The sequence below is a fragment of the Microcaecilia unicolor genome, chromosome 12 (genome assembly GCF_901765095.1).
Source record: "Microcaecilia unicolor chromosome 12, aMicUni1.1, whole genome shotgun sequence".
Taxonomy (NCBI): domain Eukaryota; kingdom Metazoa; phylum Chordata; class Amphibia; order Gymnophiona; family Siphonopidae; genus Microcaecilia; species Microcaecilia unicolor.
The window spans coordinates 70,125,573-70,143,207 of NC_044042.1; the positions used below are offsets into that span (position 1 = coordinate 70,125,573).

The 17,635-nt window shown below is 49.4% G+C and overlaps 1 protein-coding gene across 1 annotated transcript; it reads right to left on the bottom strand.

Moving 5' to 3' along the window:
* Positions 1-1,513: 1,513 nt before the first annotated feature.
* On the bottom strand, positions 1,514-9,706 carry PGAP3 (post-GPI attachment to proteins 3). The gene is made up of 8 exons (XM_030221330.1): positions 9,341-9,706; positions 8,010-8,107; positions 4,893-5,045; positions 4,325-4,387; positions 3,389-3,450; positions 3,122-3,258; positions 2,349-2,553; positions 1,514-1,798 (listed from the first exon to the last, which is right to left on the bottom strand). Exons 1-8 carry the CDS (start codon positions 9,501-9,503, stop codon positions 1,735-1,737), a joined length of 945 nt encoding a protein of 314 aa, XP_030077190.1. The 5' UTR covers positions 9,504-9,706; the 3' UTR covers positions 1,514-1,734.
* Positions 9,707-17,635: the final 7,929 nt, after the last annotated feature.

Sequence of the window (17,635 nt, forward strand, 5' to 3'; positions counted from 1 at the left end):
TATTAACAAGCTAAAAAGATTTAATTCCAAACATAATTTAAAGTCATTTCTAGAATCCTGCTGGGTGGAATCTGTTGAAATAGATTTTTTTCCAATAAGATCATAAGGGTTGAACTGATCCACCAGGTGAAGGATGGAAAAGACGCAGCATGGAGTGACTGTGTGTACACAAGCAGGTCTCCAGTGCTACTTGAGGCTGTTTATCACAGCTTTGGATGCTCCTAGGCTGAAGCAATGTCCAGACTGGACTGACACAGAGAAACCACCACCGAGACATCAAAAACAAATAGAGACAATACACTTTTTAAATAAAAACAGTTTTAACGTTACAGCTTGGTGGTGTAAGTGCCACTCATAACCAGTAAACAGGAAAGTAAAATAACACAGATAGAACAGAGAACTTATTCACCACAAAGAAGAGTCACAGCCCTGAATATTTTCAGTCAAAACATTAAAACATGAAATTTGGCAAGACAGGCAGGCAGAAGTTCCTTCCATCCTTGGCCAAACCAGCCATTAATCTGATTTTTATTATAAGCCACACTGAACTCAAACTTGTTTGGGATAATGTGAGATATAAATGTCACAAATAAGAATAATAAGTACTGCCCACACCCCAGAAGAGCTCAACTGAGCTGTCCAGCCTTCAACTGTAAAGAGTCCCTGATAAGCAGAGTTGTGGAAACTCCTGCACAGGTCAAGGTATCTAACTGCCAACTTCTGGTACCAGCTCTGACAATCCTCTGCATCCTCCTTCCCTCTCTATGGAAGATAGTCCCATCATTGTCAGTAACAGCACCTACAAGAACTCTCAGGAAGCTTTTAAAAAGAGAATGGACAGAAAGTGAGGATCTGATTTATACACCAGACCTACAGTGATCTGACTCTTGCACTCTGACAGACACAGTCTCAGCTTTGGAGCATCCATGTACATGTTAGCTAAGAGCGCCACCTGGCAGTACCCTAACCATCCTACAAGCAGGGCCTTGAGACATCTGCTCCCAGGTTATACACAGCTTCAAATGCTGATTCAGATCATGCTTCTGGCTATAGATCTTCTCCTACCACCCCTTCTGGTACTGACACTGCCTTACTCTTCCTCTGTGCCACAAGTTTTAGCCCAAACATTTCACATTTCCCAACTCGAGACCACCTCAGCTGCAGAGTCCAGACGCCAAGATATTACTGCACCTTCCTCTTAACTGTCCCCGGTTCAATGCATTTTTGTTTTCTCCCCCCAAGTCCCCTTCTCAAAGTGTTTAACAGCCCACTAAAGATGGGAAAGGAAACTCTACTAGTCAAATACGATTTCTAGTTACCTAATAAATCCTAAACATGTCAATTAATGTGACACAAGGCACATCCGGGTGTGGGGGTGGGGGAAGGCACCTTATACCCCCAGAAATGTGTGTGCACTTTTATAGCCATGCCTGTGCTGGTTATATGCAGTGCTGACTGCTGCTGAATTTTCAGCAATCAGGAAAGAGGCAGGAGAAGAGGGATTCTGTCTCTATGAAGATCAAATAATTTTTTATACTCCAAAGGCAGAAAAAAAAAAGATCAAATCATACATGTAAATGCACAGCATCCCTAGTAGGTAATGGAGGGGCTACATGCCACGTAGGGGGAGCCCAAGCTGCACAACAACTGGCTCCACTGTCCCAGGCTCCATGTTCAGATTCCAAGGACATGTTCCTGGCTCAGGTAATGCACTTGACTGAACATGTGTTCCATTCAGTCTATCTTTACATCTGAGGGATTCTCCTTCAGGAGGTGATGACTGTCATCCACCAGGAAACTACAGCAGGAAACAAAAGGGAACAGGTATAGGAATTCAGGCAGCATCACACAGAATCCCTCCGTCACCAGCAAACCCCACACCCTCAGAATCCTTCCCAGCTCCCCTCTACAACTTCACACCCCCAGAATCCTTCCCAGCCCCACACTCCTCTCAGAATCCTTCACAGCCCCCTCACCCCCCGCCCCAGCAAAATCCTACACCCCTAGAATTCCTTCTACAGCCCCACACCCCCAGAATCTCTTCTACCCTCATACACGCAGGATCTCTTCCAGCCCTACTGCAAAATCCCACACCACCAGAATCCCTTCCAGCCGCCACCTCCCCCCCCCCCCCCCCCAGCAAACCCCAAACTCCCAGAGTCCCTTCCAGCCCCCCAGCACACCCCACACCCCCAAAATCCCTCTCAGCAAACCCCATAAAAATAAAATCCTCACCAGTACAGACAGCGATAGAGAGAAAAGAGGAGCAGGGCATTTCTGACAATCACAAGTCAAGGTACTGACACAAATACTGAAACAATTCTTATCCTCACCATCACGAAGCTCACCTGTAAAAGAGGACGTGCACAGGGACAGTGCTCAGGTGCCAGAGAGCATGGGCATCAAAGACCCACAAAAGAGGGGGGAAGTCCAGGAGCTCCAGCAGTGCCAGGGCCTGCAGAAGCAGTACAACCACCTCACACTTCCAGACATACGGCAGGTACGCTTGGTTCCGCAGGCACCAGCCCAGCCACCACAGCAGATTAACCAGACCTGCAAACCAAGAACTAGGAGCTTAGCCTGATCCATAACGACAAGCATGAAGGGTTCAGATCCAACTCCCTGTGATAGTCACAAAACCTTTGCCACAAGTTTCTGATTTGCATATCCCACATTACATAATTAGGATCAAAAGTAATTTCTCAAGCAACAGTGGCACATGGGTGTCTAAGCACTGAGCCAACTGCAGCACTGTTGGGCAACCAACCAAAGTGCTGCCTTTTGACACACTGCCCAGCAGCAAAAGCCACAGAAAAAGGCAATGCTCTTTTTCTGACCCCTCCCCCATGGCAGACAGCCAAGTTGCAGAGTGAAGATAGAAGTCTAAACAAACAGCCTTCACCAGCTCTTCATTCTTTCTGTGGCTTTATTTTCCTGGTGAAGGGTGGGGCCAAGGCTGTGGCCTAAGGGCCAATTACTGTCCATTCTAACAGGGAAGAACAAAACTCCAGAGACAATACCACAACCCAAAACCCGCCAATAACATCCAAGAAGCTTCTCAAAAGTTAAAGGAGAGTCCTGAGGTGTTAGGCATGGGTGACACAGGTGCCCTCCTCCTTACCAAAGGCCACATTCGCTGCCATGTTGTAGCCATAGTCGAAGCGACCCAGTGACAGGTAAGAGACGTGGCAGGCAAAGAGCAGGATCAGGAAGGAGGCAAAGAACAATGCAAAGGCAGGACGCTTCAAGCCAAGAGTCCTGCAGAAAACAATATGGAACAATTGAGCCAGGCCTGAAACACGGTCCGGAAGCCTCTAATGGATAAAAAGAGGGCTTCACTGTGCACACTGAAAGATCCAAGATGCTCAGCAATAGGGGGAAGGCTCACCTCACACCACACAAGTAGATGGAGTGCAAGATAACAGCTGAGGCACAAAAGTAGTCCAGTTTCTGTGGGAAGCAAGATTTGAGACATTAGTGGGAATTCTGCAACACGACATGAGGAAGTGATGCTGTGGGTACCTGGAAAGTACACACCCCTCGTATATGATTTCTAGAAATCATTTTCCTACCTATTGGGACATACACAGTGAAGATGCCTTACTCCACTGGCTCCATTACACCTAAGAGAATATCCCAATACACTGCAACACTCCAATAAGAAAATATGATATACTGCGGCTTCCTACAGTTAAATCAATTTGAGGGGCCACCACCCAAACCACTGTGGAGGTCTTACTGTATAATGCATTTTTGTATATAAAGAATATTTTTTTCAGGAGGAAAATGGCTGTTATAAAAGTTTGCCAACATATATGCATATGTACACTTTCATGTGTACCGATTGCGGGCGTTGGAGTTGCATATCCCTGACCAGAATACACACAGGAAGTTGCTGCTGTCTCAGAGCATTTATACACTACTGGGGATTATTCTAGAAGCCCATTTTATAAAGGGAAAATACATGATTATGTTCATAGAACAGGCATCATTTAGGCACATTCTTAAAAATTTGTTATAGGCACCCTGTCATAAAATTAACCACTATCTGATTGGTCCAGTCTAATGCTGCAGGACTGCAGGTCCCAGCCTGGCCCATCCCCCCCTAACTGCGGGACTCCAGGTCCATTCTAACTGAGGAAGTTTTGAGAGAAAGAAAAATCCATTGCTGCCTTGCCAGGTGGATGAAAGAGCAGGGGAAGGGGTGCTGTCATGCATGTCCAGAGAGATTTCATGGTCTCGCTGGGGCTCTGGGAGAGAGGATCCAGTCTGCAGTGTGCCTGATTATATCCTGCTTGTGCATGGAGAAAGCCCTCCCCGTTACCTCAGTCACATCTGTGTCTCTGGTGTGGAAGACAGTTGACCAAACCCAAGCATTTAAAGAAACCTACAAGAGGAAGAAAGAGAAATGAGTAAGACAACTCACACTAACAGCATAGTCTTTCATAGCATGGAACGAGAAGGGAAGAGAGCAGAAAAGGCTGAGAGGCTCAGTCAAGTTGGGGATATGACCTATTCTGCAGACCTGAGCACATGATATGTGCGACTCGTTGTCTCTGTTCTTTTCTGTCTGCCTTGTCCCAAACCATGGAAGGGAAATGAAGGTGGTGCCCTTTCCCCTCCTGTTATTTCTTGGAGAGGAGAAGCAAAATTACAGAGACCGCAGAGTGGGTTTCACTCCATTCTATTCTCAGATTATAGCTGAACTGGGGAGAGGGAAGGTTATCTCCACTGTGCAGATCACGCACCGAACAGGCATCTGATGTGCCCAAACTAGGAAATCACATCAGCCCTCAAAAAGTGCAGCAACCTCACTAGCCTCCACCACTTCAGGGGAGCATCAGGTTCTGCCCGCACATATCACATTCAGCAGGAATTCTGAAGCCACCTACACAGGCAAAAGCAACACAGGTGTGGTACATGGGCGAGGAAGGGGGCACACTAGTCCGGTACCGATTCAGCATGATGAAGTTGGCCAGTCCATTAAGAAGCGAGGCAAAAGCAGATGCGGGCTCCTGGAAGAAAAGAAAGCGGGAGAAGGGCCACTAAAGGGAAAGAAAAGAAAAAGAAAGAGTTAGTTATTAGGAGATATAACATTCAACACACTAATCTCTGGTCCCAATTAGGACTGCATTTCAATTAAAATTGTAATTAATTGCACAATACAAAATTTCAATCATGCAATTAATCGCGACTAAAGGCAGAACATAGCCAGCAGTCCATGGGGGGGGGGGGGGGGGGGGGGGGGCAAACATTTCCCCTCCCTCCCCACCTTAGATATCATATCTTTGCTGGTGGGGTTGCCGAAGTCCCACCAGTTGAAGAAATCAACTGCCAAAGCAGCCCTCTTCCTCCTTGTGCTGTCTCAGGAGCGAGGAAGTCAGCGGAGTACCTCCAGCCACCAACACTTGCACTGCCCAAGCATGCTCGGTTTGCACGTGAACTGACCATGCTCAGGGAGTGCGAGCATCGGCAACTGGAGGCACTCTGCCGACTTCCTCACTCCTGAGGCAGCCCCCCTGTGCCTTCACCCATTCTCTTTGTACCCCTCCTGTGCCTTCACCCATTCTCTCTCATGTGCCCCCCTGTGCCTTCAACCATTCTCTCTCTCTCTTGTGCCTTCACCCTTCTCTCTCTCGTGCCCCCTGTGCATTCACCCATTCTCTTTGTACCCCCCCCCCCCCCCGTGCATTCACCCATTCTCTCTTAGTCCCTTGTGCCTTCACCCATAATCTCTCTCTCTCTCTCGTGCCCCCTTATGCCTTGGCCCATTCTCTCTCTCATGTGCCTCCCCATGTCATCAACCATGCTCTGTCTCATGTGCCCCCCCCTCGTGCCTTCACACATTCCTGTCCCTTCCAGTGGTTCTCTCTCGATGCCCTCCCCTGCCTGTACGCAATCGGTCTGGCATCTCTCCCTCCCCAACCGCCAGTGGTTCTCGCTCTCTATCCTCCCCCCACATCTTTTTTTTTCCCTCCAGTAAATCTTCACCCTGCAGAGGTATGGTATCAAACACTACCTCGGCCTGCATCGGGCCTTTCCTTCTGATCTGTCCCACCCCCTTCTGAAAACAGGAAACGGGCAGGGGAGGGAGGGCAGTTAACCATTAATCGCGATTACATTTTCCAATTGTGATTTACAGGTTAATCGCGATTAGCATGCAGTTTTGATATACCACCTTTCCGTGGTTTTTGCAACTACATTCAAAGCAGTTTACATATATACAGGTGCTTATTTGTACCTGGGGCAATGGAGAGTTAAGTGACTAGCCCACAGTCACAAGGAGCTGCAGTGGGAATCGAACCCAGTTCCTCAGGATCAAAGTCCACTGCACAAACCACTAGGCTACTCCTCCACTCCAAGGATAAACAGTCATCCTTCAAACTTTCATGACCCCTTCACTGGCTTAAAATAAGGGATAAGCAGGAAACTGTCCTTCAACAGCAATTTCAAACGTCTCATGCAGGAGATCCTACAATGAACAGTGATCAGACAGCTTGGTACACATTTGCTGTAAGCAGATTCATTTGCCTATTTGGCAGAGAAGAAGGGATAGCACCCTCTGCATCTCAGAGGTTTCTTCTTCTGTTTGAAATGATAGGCATAACAAATTCAACAGGACACAAAGCAGTTGGCAAACACAACCTGATTGTTTACTCTTTCAAAAAGTGCTAACTCTAGGGGACACACCATGAGGTTACATAGTAGCACATTAAACAAATAGGAGAAAATATTCTTTTACTCAAGCCATACTTCATTACTGCATAATGTGAGAAAAGCAGTTAATTTAGCTGTGCTTTAAAAAGGGTTGGACAAATTCCTAGAAGTCTAAGGGAGACCTGGGGAAAGCCAGTGCTTATCCCTGGGGGTAAGCAGCACAGAATCTCGCTAGTGTTTGGGATTCTGCCAGGTACTTAAGTAGAGGAGTGTGGTAGCCATGTTAGTCCACTCTTAAGGTTATCAATAGAAATCAAACAAAATAAAACATGGAAAAGAAAATAAGATGATACCTTTTTTTATTGGACATAACTTAATACATTTCTTGATTAGCTTTCGAAGGTTGCCCTTCTTCCTCAGATCGGAAATAAGCAAATGTGCTAGCTGACAGTGTATATAAGTGAAAACATTCAAGCATTACTATGACAGTCTGACAGGGTGGGGGTGGGTAGGAGGTATGCATGGGGACATCAAAGCATATCATTGATATTCTAACAGGATGAGTGTGGATAGGTGAGGGGTGGGGTGATCAACAGAGACATACAGCTTTATGGTTTATAATGGGCTAGGAACCCCAGATCCCAGTGACTTCACAGTGAGAATCCTGAAAGGTAACTTTAAAACCATACAAGAACGTAAGACCTTTGAAGTCAGAATGATTGAATATTTTAACACCCAACAGAAAGGACTTAACAAGGATCTGGGGTTCCTAGCCCATTATAAACCATAAAGCTGTATTTCTCTGTTGATCACCCCACCCCTCAATTATCCACACCCATCCTGTTAGAATATCAATGATATGCTTTGATGTCCCCATGCATACCTCCGACCCACCCCCATCCTGTCAGACTGTCATAGTAATGCTTGAATGTTTTCACTTATATACACTGTCAGCTAGCACATTTGCTTATTTCCGATCTGAGGAAGAAGGGCAACCTTCGAAAGCTAATCAAGAAATGTATTAAGTTATATCCAATAAAAAAGGTATCATCTTATTTTCTTTTCCATGCCAGGTACTTGTAATCTGGATTTGCAGAAACAGGACACTGGGCTTTAAGGACCTTTGACCTGACCCACTATAGCAAGTCTTAGATTTACTACTTATGGGCTGTAGAATTTCATGTTAACATGTTTCTAGCAAAACTAATAGCATAAAAAGTTTGCCCATGCTAATAAGATGACCCTCCTGAGATACACAATACAGTGCATGTGTTTGGATGTTATTCGAGAAACATTTTATACATTTATGAACTTGTCCATCGGTGTCTTTATTCTTTTTGACAGTCACTCACCTTGCCATGGAACTGAGGAACTTTATGACCTTCTTTGACATACAGTGCTACTGTGTACCACATGCACTCATAGCTGCAATCATCTTTACAAGTCCAACCTGGCGAGGAAAGACAGAATTATTCAGAAGCAAACTTCAAATGAATAAAACAGCACAACTGTGCTATGTTACCAGAAAGCCTGACTCTTGCAAAGTTGTAGTGTTAGCCTACTTTAACGGTAATACTTAACGGTAATACAGAGAAATAAAACAAAACAAAAGGAAAATAAGGTGGTAGTGGACTAACAATACATTTACTCCAATAAAAAAAAGTTATCGCTTTGCTTTTTGCAGGTATGCGGTATGTGTCTGTGCTGAAAAGCAACTAGACAGTATTGCAGAAAGTTCAACACATTCCTTCAAACTCCCGGTACGACAGTGTACATGTGAAAGGACTGAGAGACAGCACCATTCTTAATATAAAGGTCCTTTCTAATAAGACACAGCATCACACATAAAACTTTGCAACCAACAGCATAATCCCCTTATGACATTGGCCCCTGAACATATTTGAATTCTCTATGAAGCAATACTGTAACCTAAATATTGCAAGTAAACTGGGATAGATCACTATATATCTCTTCTTTTTATTCCGAGTTGATCTCATATCTCTTACCAATACCCGCACTACTTCATCTGCACAGTAACATACTAACCCGTTTGCTAAGCCATGCGGCAATGCCAACTGTGCCAGCAGCCGCTAGTGTGTCTTGGTAAATGGGGGGTAACACAGTAAACAACGGCAGATAAAGACCTTCGCAGTCCATTCAGTCTGCCCAATAAGATAAACTCAACAGTATATGATGCAATATAATATACGTATTCTTAATCTTGATCTGTCCTTGCCATTTTCAGGGTACAGACCATAGTTGTCTGCCCAGCACTGGACATACTCCACAACTACTGGTGTTGCCATCGAAGCCCAGTGCAGCCCATCGGGGCCCAGACCATAAAAGGCTGTGCAGCATTGGCCTTATTTAACCATTACTGGAGTTACCATCTAAGCACCACTAAAGTTTGTCCCGGGATAGATCGTTCTAAGTCCCTTCTTTTTGCTCCCTGAATAGATCTCACCATACACCTCTCTAGATACCCACACTACTTCTTGGCTATATTTCCCTTCTCTTTGTCCCCCACCAGATACCGACAGAACTTCTGAGCCATACCCAGCTCTGTATGAAATGTCCCAGCCTGGCTCCCGAGGTAACCTCCGTGCCCCTCGCATATTCTAGTCCTGTAAAGTGGTCCTCCTATGCTCTCAGCTTTAGCCTCCAGCCCTTAAGCATCTCTCACCTGTCAGGCGCATGTATGCGGGCTGCTGGGCTCGGAAGGTCCAGAGCCGAGCCCCAGTGCAGTTGTGCTGCTCACAGCGGGTAAGGCAGCCCCGGTACACGGGCTCCCGATCCCCCTGGGAGGCAGCCGCCTCCCCCATGAGCAACAGCAGCAGCAACACCATCCGGAACCGGGGACAGGAATGAGCAGAGCACCGACCGGAAACGAGAGGGGACAAGACACCCGAGCTCAATGTTTTGTTACACAAAATTTATTACAAACAAATATACAAAAATAAACCATCCTCCTTGGTTCACATCGGCAACAGAAGGAGGTCTGAACTTCGGGTGTCACATCCACAGCTCTCCGTCCACCTCCCACAGCCGCGCCGTCGAGTTCCGGCACTTCCAGTGTCACACTCACACCTTTCCCCTCTTTCCGTCACTAACAATGTCACGCCCAAGAAGGTTAATGACAGGAGACGGCATGAGCCTATCTCGCTCATTATCCGGACTGAAGCAATATGGTGGCCATATTGGTCGGAACAAAACAATTGCTATCGCTATTGAAAACAATAACAATGTTATGAGGTATATCAAACCTCCCTCCTAGGTTTTGCATTCTCTCTGTTGGGGGGGGGGGGGGGGGCGGGGGGGAGTAGCGCAGTACTGAAATCCACAATACAGCATTGCAAAAAAAATAACAAAGTAAGCTCTGGAGCACTGACAAATACTTTTGAATATAACCCTTCCCAGAATGATGCCAAGATGGTTGCTGGTTATCCCCTTGAATGCAGGGATTTGTAGTCTTGCTTTTCTTAGGGACAACAGAACGATTCCCTGTGTGCAATGGGGTAAACCCAGGACTAGATCAACCTTGTAATTGGCAACCCCAATGCCGAGTGTGGTCCTCCAAAAGACAAGGCTAGTGCATTGGTATTAGTTGATTTAAGCAACCCTTCAGTATTATATCTCACCCCTAAATTAACTTTTGCACCCATTGTCCACCCCTCCCCCAACAATCATGATCACTCCATTACCACCCCTCCCATAATAATCTGGATGAATAGGCTATTTGAAAACTGCCCACCCTCTCTGCTGGCAAAAGTACCTCCTGTTGTTTCTTTGAGTTTGTGTGGTTGTCAGGATCTGTGTTTTACTTTGTCTTCAGGTGTGCTTCTTTGGACCTGGTGCCCCTAGAAGCTGCACCTTGCTTAGGCAACTGCCTAGTCCTGCCTAATGCACACTACCAGCACCTTTCTCCATCTCATATCCTAAGGCCTCCTCCTCTCACGCTTTTCATCAGTGGTAGTGGAAGCTAAGATGGAAAGGAAGGGTGGGACCTTTTAGTCTTGGTTGAGCTGAAGGTCTACCATGTCCCTACAAATTAAACAAACAGTCTGTATGTGCAATGCATTTGGTGGTCTATAAATAATTTTATACATAAATGTGGCCTCAAAATTATCGGTTGCTGCATACTGGGGCCCTTTTACTTAGCCAACGGTAGGGCTCACGCGTGGGTATGAAGGAGTGGAACGCCGGATACTGCTCGAATACTATGAATACTACTGAGCAACAGGACAACCTCATGTTTTTCTGTGCCTACTGATGGACTTATACTTATGCACTCTACCTCTGCTTTTGGCTGTTTAGCCACACCTTATCACTGCACTGGACATTTGTGCCTTATCCAGTTTTACTGTTTACTAACGAGAGAAGTTTGCTGTTTACTAATGTAAAGACAGAATGCAGGGCTATTAGACATATAGCTTGTAACAGTAGTTTGCAAGGCCTATACAAGACCAGCTTGCATGTAGCAACGCCATCTGAATAGACGACCTTGGTGGGTGCTGACACCCCGCCCTGCATTCCTGAGCCGAACGAACCTTATCTCCTGTGCTAGAAAGGAGCATTGTGTGTGTGAAGAATAAGCTGCTAAGTTTCGTTTTTCTTGCCAGTATCATTTCAGTGTTATGACGTGTGTACGTACTGGGACTACAATTTTGTACTGTAAGAACTACAAATGTTTACTGCGCATGTCGGTTGTGACGTGTAAGGGGCCAAATGCGCAGGCCCAGTAGGGGAGTATAAATGTAAGTGTCAGATGATTTATGACACACAGTGTCCCGAGACTACTCGGTGCTGTTCACTTGCTAGCAATAAAGTTGCCTTGTTTGGAACCAAAATTTGCCTTTCGTCTCCTGATTCCCCACCTGTTTCATTGGCGACCCAGATGGGACAGAAGTAGAAAGGGGAATCGGATTATATTCTTCCCCTCCCCCACTGCGGTCGGATCGGGTCATCGACCCCCACCCGAGAAGGTGGTGAGTGGCCACCGCTGATTTCAGCGTCCATCTCCCGGAGGAGGGCCGATCAACTCCGCCTGACTGTAGAGGGGGCTGTGTGGTTCCGACAAGGCACCTTTTTCCTTTTCAGAGAGAAGCGTACGACGGCGCGGCCTGCGACCCCGGCGGACAGGCGAGTATACTCTACGTAGTGACCGGCCCAGTAAGGACCGAAGAAGAGGCGTGATCACCCTCTTTTAGCCAGTGACTAATACGGACTATTGGTATACGACTAGGTCCCGAAACTCACTAGGCTCCGACGACGAAACCGAGCGGCGAACGGGAGGGTTTCTTGTGGCGTATGAAAGTGTGTGAATGGGCTTGCAGTTCCAGGCCGGGCGACCGCGTCCTGGTCAGGCCGAGTGTTGACCCTTCTGTGTCTGGTGGAACGAGACCCCTTACTCCTCCACCGCCCCTTTTCCCCTTTGTCCGTCACCTGTCCTTTGGCACTCAGGTTAGGATGGGCGGGGGTGGGTCTTCACCGTTAGATTTAATGACGGAACACTTTAGCGAAGTGTTCGACCTAGATAAATGTAGCAGGGCCGGGATGATACAGAGATGTCAATTTATGTGGCCAGGGCTAGGAATTGCTGGATGGCCCCCGGGAGGGTCATTCGAGTATGAAAAAGTGGCGGCGGTCATGAATATTGTTATAGTCGAGGGGAACCCAGGCTGTCCCGAGGACATTCCATACATAGAAGCGTGGTTGGATGTAGTCCGGGATCCGCCGGCTTGGGCCCAACGAAAGGTAGAAAAGGCCGCCCTCATGTTGGTAAAGCAGAGAAAAGGCCGGAAAACTAAACTTAAAACCCTGCCGACCCATGCCTTCGCTCTCCAAAGCTCGGCAACCGCTGCCGTCCCGAAGGCCGCAGGGACCGCCCCCATACGGCCTACCGCCCCTAGCGCTGAAGCCACTGAGACCACGCCCCCTGCTACCATTGGTAAGGCAGGAGCTACGCCCAGTACGACCAACACACTTTCTAGAATGAAACCCCCAAAGAAAACCCCAGGGAAAGTTCAGGGTTTGCCCGAAAAGAAGCCTCCAAAAGCCCCGATACTTGCTACGGCGGAAGCATACGAAGATGACATCGCGCCACCGCCATATGCCCCGATATACCCCGACATCGCGAGCCTGGAGGAGGGCCCGGATAACGCTGAGGCTTCCGGGTCAGAGTCGGATGCCGGAGAGATGTCCCGTCCAGACTCACCTGAGTCACCTGGCCCCGCAACCATACGGAAGAGTAAACGGGTTGTGAAGAACATTACTCGATTCCCTCAATCGAGTCCGCGCAATGCCCTCCCTTCGAGCAGGAAAGGGGGAGACACCCACTTATTTCCAGTTCGACAATCTACCACCTATACCCCTAACCCGGTGGAAGGGGGGGGCCAGCCCATTGAATCAACAGTTTATAGCCACGTTCCCTTCTCAAGTGCCGACTTGTATAACTGGAAATTGCATGGGCCGTCCTACGACCAGAAACCCGAGCAGTTGGTAGAGCTGGTGGAAGGCATTATATACAGTTATAATCCGACTTGGGGAGACCTTAGGCAGTTGAGCGCCCACATCCTGACCACTGAAGAACGCCGCCTTTTACAACAAAATATGGAGCAAGCCGTCCGGGATGCGAACCCTACCCATGCCAACTTACAGAACCTAATAGAGACGGAGGCGCCCATCGCTGCCCCTGCGTGGGACTACCGAACCGCTGAAGGCCAAACCCTTATCCGCCGATACCAGCAGGCGTACCTGGCCGCCTTAAAGAAAGGGAAGCAGAAGGTTACCAACATGGGGAAAATCCACAGTGTAGTCCAACAAAAGGACGAGAGTCCAGGGGACTTCCTTGAACGACTTATGGAGGCATTCAGAAGGCACAGCCCGATAAATCCCGAAGACCCTAAGAACCTCCCAACCGTGGTTATGAGTTTTGTTAGCCAGTCAGCACCGGATATACGAAGAAAGCTACAGAGAACGGAGGGGTTCGAAGGGATGAGCCTCAGCCAACTGAAAGCTATAGCGGATCGCGTATTCGGATATCGCGACCAGGAAGAGAAGACGGAGGCCCGAAAGGAATCGACCAGGCGGATGCGGGAGAAGGCAGATGTGTTGGCCACGGTGCTGGAAGAACGGATGAGGTCTAGACCAAAGGGGAGGGGCAGAAGAACAAGAGGAACGCGGTCCCCCATAGGACGTAACCAGTGTGCAAATTGTCGACAAGAAGGACACTGGTGGGCTGATTGTCCAGAGGAGATACGGGACAGCCCGAGAGAAGAGGAACCATGGGACCGGCAGAGAGAGGAGGAGACGGGCGACCGTACAGGGGCCCCCAGACGAGGCCGGGGAAGGGGCCGAAGAGATAGAGGACGGGATGACCGGAGGGAATGGCAGATGGCAGTGGACGCTACCTGAGACAGCACAGCATGAAGAAACCGGGAGGGCAGAGTCCCCACTGACCCTCTGGTGGAAATTCGGGTGGGGACAGAGTCTATGAAGGCCTTACTAGACACGGGGGCCCAGCGATCTGTTATCACCACCGCCATAGCCCCAGCCACGAAAGAAACTATACCAATTGTGGGAGCCTCCGGGAAATCCCTTGCGGCCCCCCTCCTCAAGGAGCGCCAAGTCCAGATCGGAGGGACGATGGTGTCTCATCAGTTCATACACATCCCTGGATGCCCAGTCCCCTTGATTGGTCGAGACCTGCTCTGTAAGCTCCAGGCCACCTTGAAGTTCAAGACCACGGGTGAAGTGGAAGCTCGCTTTGAAGATCGGCCAGTAACACTTATCTGTCCAGTAAGAGAAGAATGGAGACTACACGCTCCCTCAACTGTAGGACCTGGCGACTGCCGTTACGACCAGAATACCCCTTTTGCCCAGCAGAGGCGAGCCATAATGGATGAAGTGCCTGATGTATGGGCAGAAGTGAACCCTGGAGGACTGGCCGTTAACGCTATCCCCATCTGGATTGAGCTCAAACCGAATGCTCAAGTTGTCAACCAAGGACAATACCACGTCCCCTATGCAGCCCGGCATAGTATGCACACTCATCTACAGAAACTTCTTCAACAGGGGGTTCTTAAACCAATCAGATCCGCATGGAATACCCCATTGTTGCCCGTTAAGAAGCCAGGAACATCCGAATACAGACCCGTCCAGGACTTGAGGAAAGTCAACAACCAGGTAGCCGACATAGTCGCCCTCGTACCAAACCCCTACTCCATCTTAGCCCAAGTGCCATCCCAGACCAAGTGGTATAGTGTCATTGATCTGAAGGACGCCTTCTTCTCCATCCCCCTTGCTGCCGACAGCCAGAAGTTGTTTGCCTTCACGTGGGAAGACTTACAGACGGGAACCAAGCAGCAATATACATGGACCCGGCTTCCTCAGGGGTTCAAGAACTCCCCCACCCTCTTTGGTGACCAGCTTGCCCAGGACCTGAAAACGTACCAAGACGAGTACGGGCCGGTCGTCCAATACGTGGATGACCTGTTGGTGGCCCGTGAAACGTACACGGACTGTGCAGAAGCTACCCTTTACCTCTTGAAAACCCTGGAAGCCCAGGGGTACCGGGCCAGCCGCAAAAAGGCCCAGATATGCGAGATCGAAGTCGAATACCTGGGTTTCCGCCTCCGAGAAGGAACCCGAAGGCTCGGTACCCCCCGAACCCAAGCTATCCACAACCAACCCACTCCTGCAAATAAGAAGGAACTACGGGCACTCCTCGGAGCCGCTGGATATTGCCGCATTTGGATCATCAACTTTGCCATCCTGACCCACAGTTTGTACGCCAAACTGAAAGGGCCTGAACTCGAGGGCCAAAATCTCCAGTGGGAGAAACACGAACTGAAAGCCCTTCAGGACCTCAAGGATGCCCTTGCGGCCCCACCAGCGCTCGGACTACCAGATGTGACTAAGCCGTTCCACTTGTTCATCGACGAAAAGAAGGGATTGGCACTTGGAGTCCTCACCCAACTGGTCGGCACCTGGCAACGCCCTGTAGCATACCTCTCCAAGGGGATGGACAATGTGGCACGAGGATGGCCGGGCTGCCTCCGAAGCATTGCGGCGGCCTGCCTGCTGATACACGAGGCCAATAAACTCACGTTTGGCCAGACACTCTTTGTGACCACACCCCACACCATCCGCGGCCTACTCGAGAGCCACGGACCCAGATGGATGACCAACTCCCGATTGGTCAAATACCAAGCCCTCCTGTGCGAAAATCCGGAGGTGCGGATCCTGGACACAACCAACCTTAATCCTGCTACCCTCCTTCCGGCCCCTGAATCACCACTCCACGACTGTGAGGAGGTAATGGCCACTGTGCACTCGAGCAGACCTGACCTGAAGGACCAACCCTGGCAAGGGGGCATCACCCTTTTTACCGATGGAAGCAGCCAGGTGATAGAGGGAATCCGAAGAGCTGGCTATGCTGTCGTGTCTGAGGACCATGTGATCGAGGCTATGGCCCTGCCGCCCGGAACGTCAGCCCAGAAAGCGGAGCTGATCGCCCTCACCAAAGCCCTCCTGTGGGCTGAAGGAAAAGTTGTTAACATTTACACCGACTCCAAATACGCTTTCCTCACCCTCCAAGTGCACGGAGCCTTGTACAAGGAGAGGGGATTTCTGACAGCTGAGGGGAAAGGACTTGCAAATGCCGCTGAGATCTGCCAGTTACTCGAGTCAGTATGGAAACCGAAGAAGGTGGCTGTGATGCACTGTAGGGCCCACACCGGGAGAACGGACCCTATCGCCCGGGGAAATCAGCGGGCAGACGACGCTGCAAAAAGGGCAAGTCAGCTCCCCCACTCCTCTCACCCTTCTGACCCCGTACTCGTCGTCCAGCTCCCTACGGAGACCCCTATCTACACCCCCCAAGAAACGGAGTGGGCCCAACAAGAGGGTCTGGAGTCACGCAATGGCTGGTGGATACTACAGGATGGGCGCATATGGATACCCGAAGCCTTGGCCTGGACGGTGGCCAAGGAGGCTCACGACCGCACCCACCTGGGCAGGGACGCCCTGGGGCGCTTACTTGAGAAGACCTACTACATCAACAAACTATCCCTGTGGACCAAAAACGCTTCCAGCCGATGCGCAACTTGTGCCCGGAACAACCCTCGAACGGGGCCCGGTCCTGTGCCAGGACATGTTCTCCGAGGCACCAGCCCTTTCCACGTATGCCAGATTGACTTCACACACATGCCCCCGGCACGAGGCTACAAAGCTATCCTCGTCGCCGTGTGTACCTACACCGGATGGATTGAAGCCCAGCCCACTAGAACGGAAATGGCTAAAGAAGTCACCTCCCTACTGCTTCATCAAATCCTACCCAGATACGGTCTCCCCAAGCAAATAAACTCTGACAACGGTCCCGCCTTCGCCAGCGAAGTAACACAACAGCTCAGTACCAGACTGGGCCTCGATTGGAAGTTGCATTGTGCCTGGAGACCCCAAAGCAGTGGAGTAGTGGAGAGGGCTAACCGATCCCTGAAGAACCAGCTAGCCAAGCTATGCCAAGAAGCAAAAGCCAAATGGCCCGACCTGCTCCCACTAGCCTTGCTGCATCTTAGGTGTACCCCCAAGGCTACCGGCCTTACTCCTTACGAGATGATGTATGCTAGGCCACCACCACTACCCTCTTTTCCCGACTCCTTGCAGATACAGGGCGAGAGTTCCTTAGTGAAACAGATGAAAGCACTACATGAGGTAGTGCAAGACATCCAGCAATACACTGAAAGAGTAGCTCCCTTGGTTCTCACCAGTCCCACACATCGGTTCAGGGTAGGAGATGAGGTCTGGGTAAAAGAGTGGGATGAATCTGACTGCCTAAAGCCCAAATGGAAGGGGCCCTCCCTTGTTCTCCTAACGACCTCAACCGCTGTTAAAATTGCAGGAAGCCCAGTGTGGATACATTGGACCCGACTGAAACCTGCTGCTCCCACTAGCAGCACCCTGAAGCGTTGGACTGCGC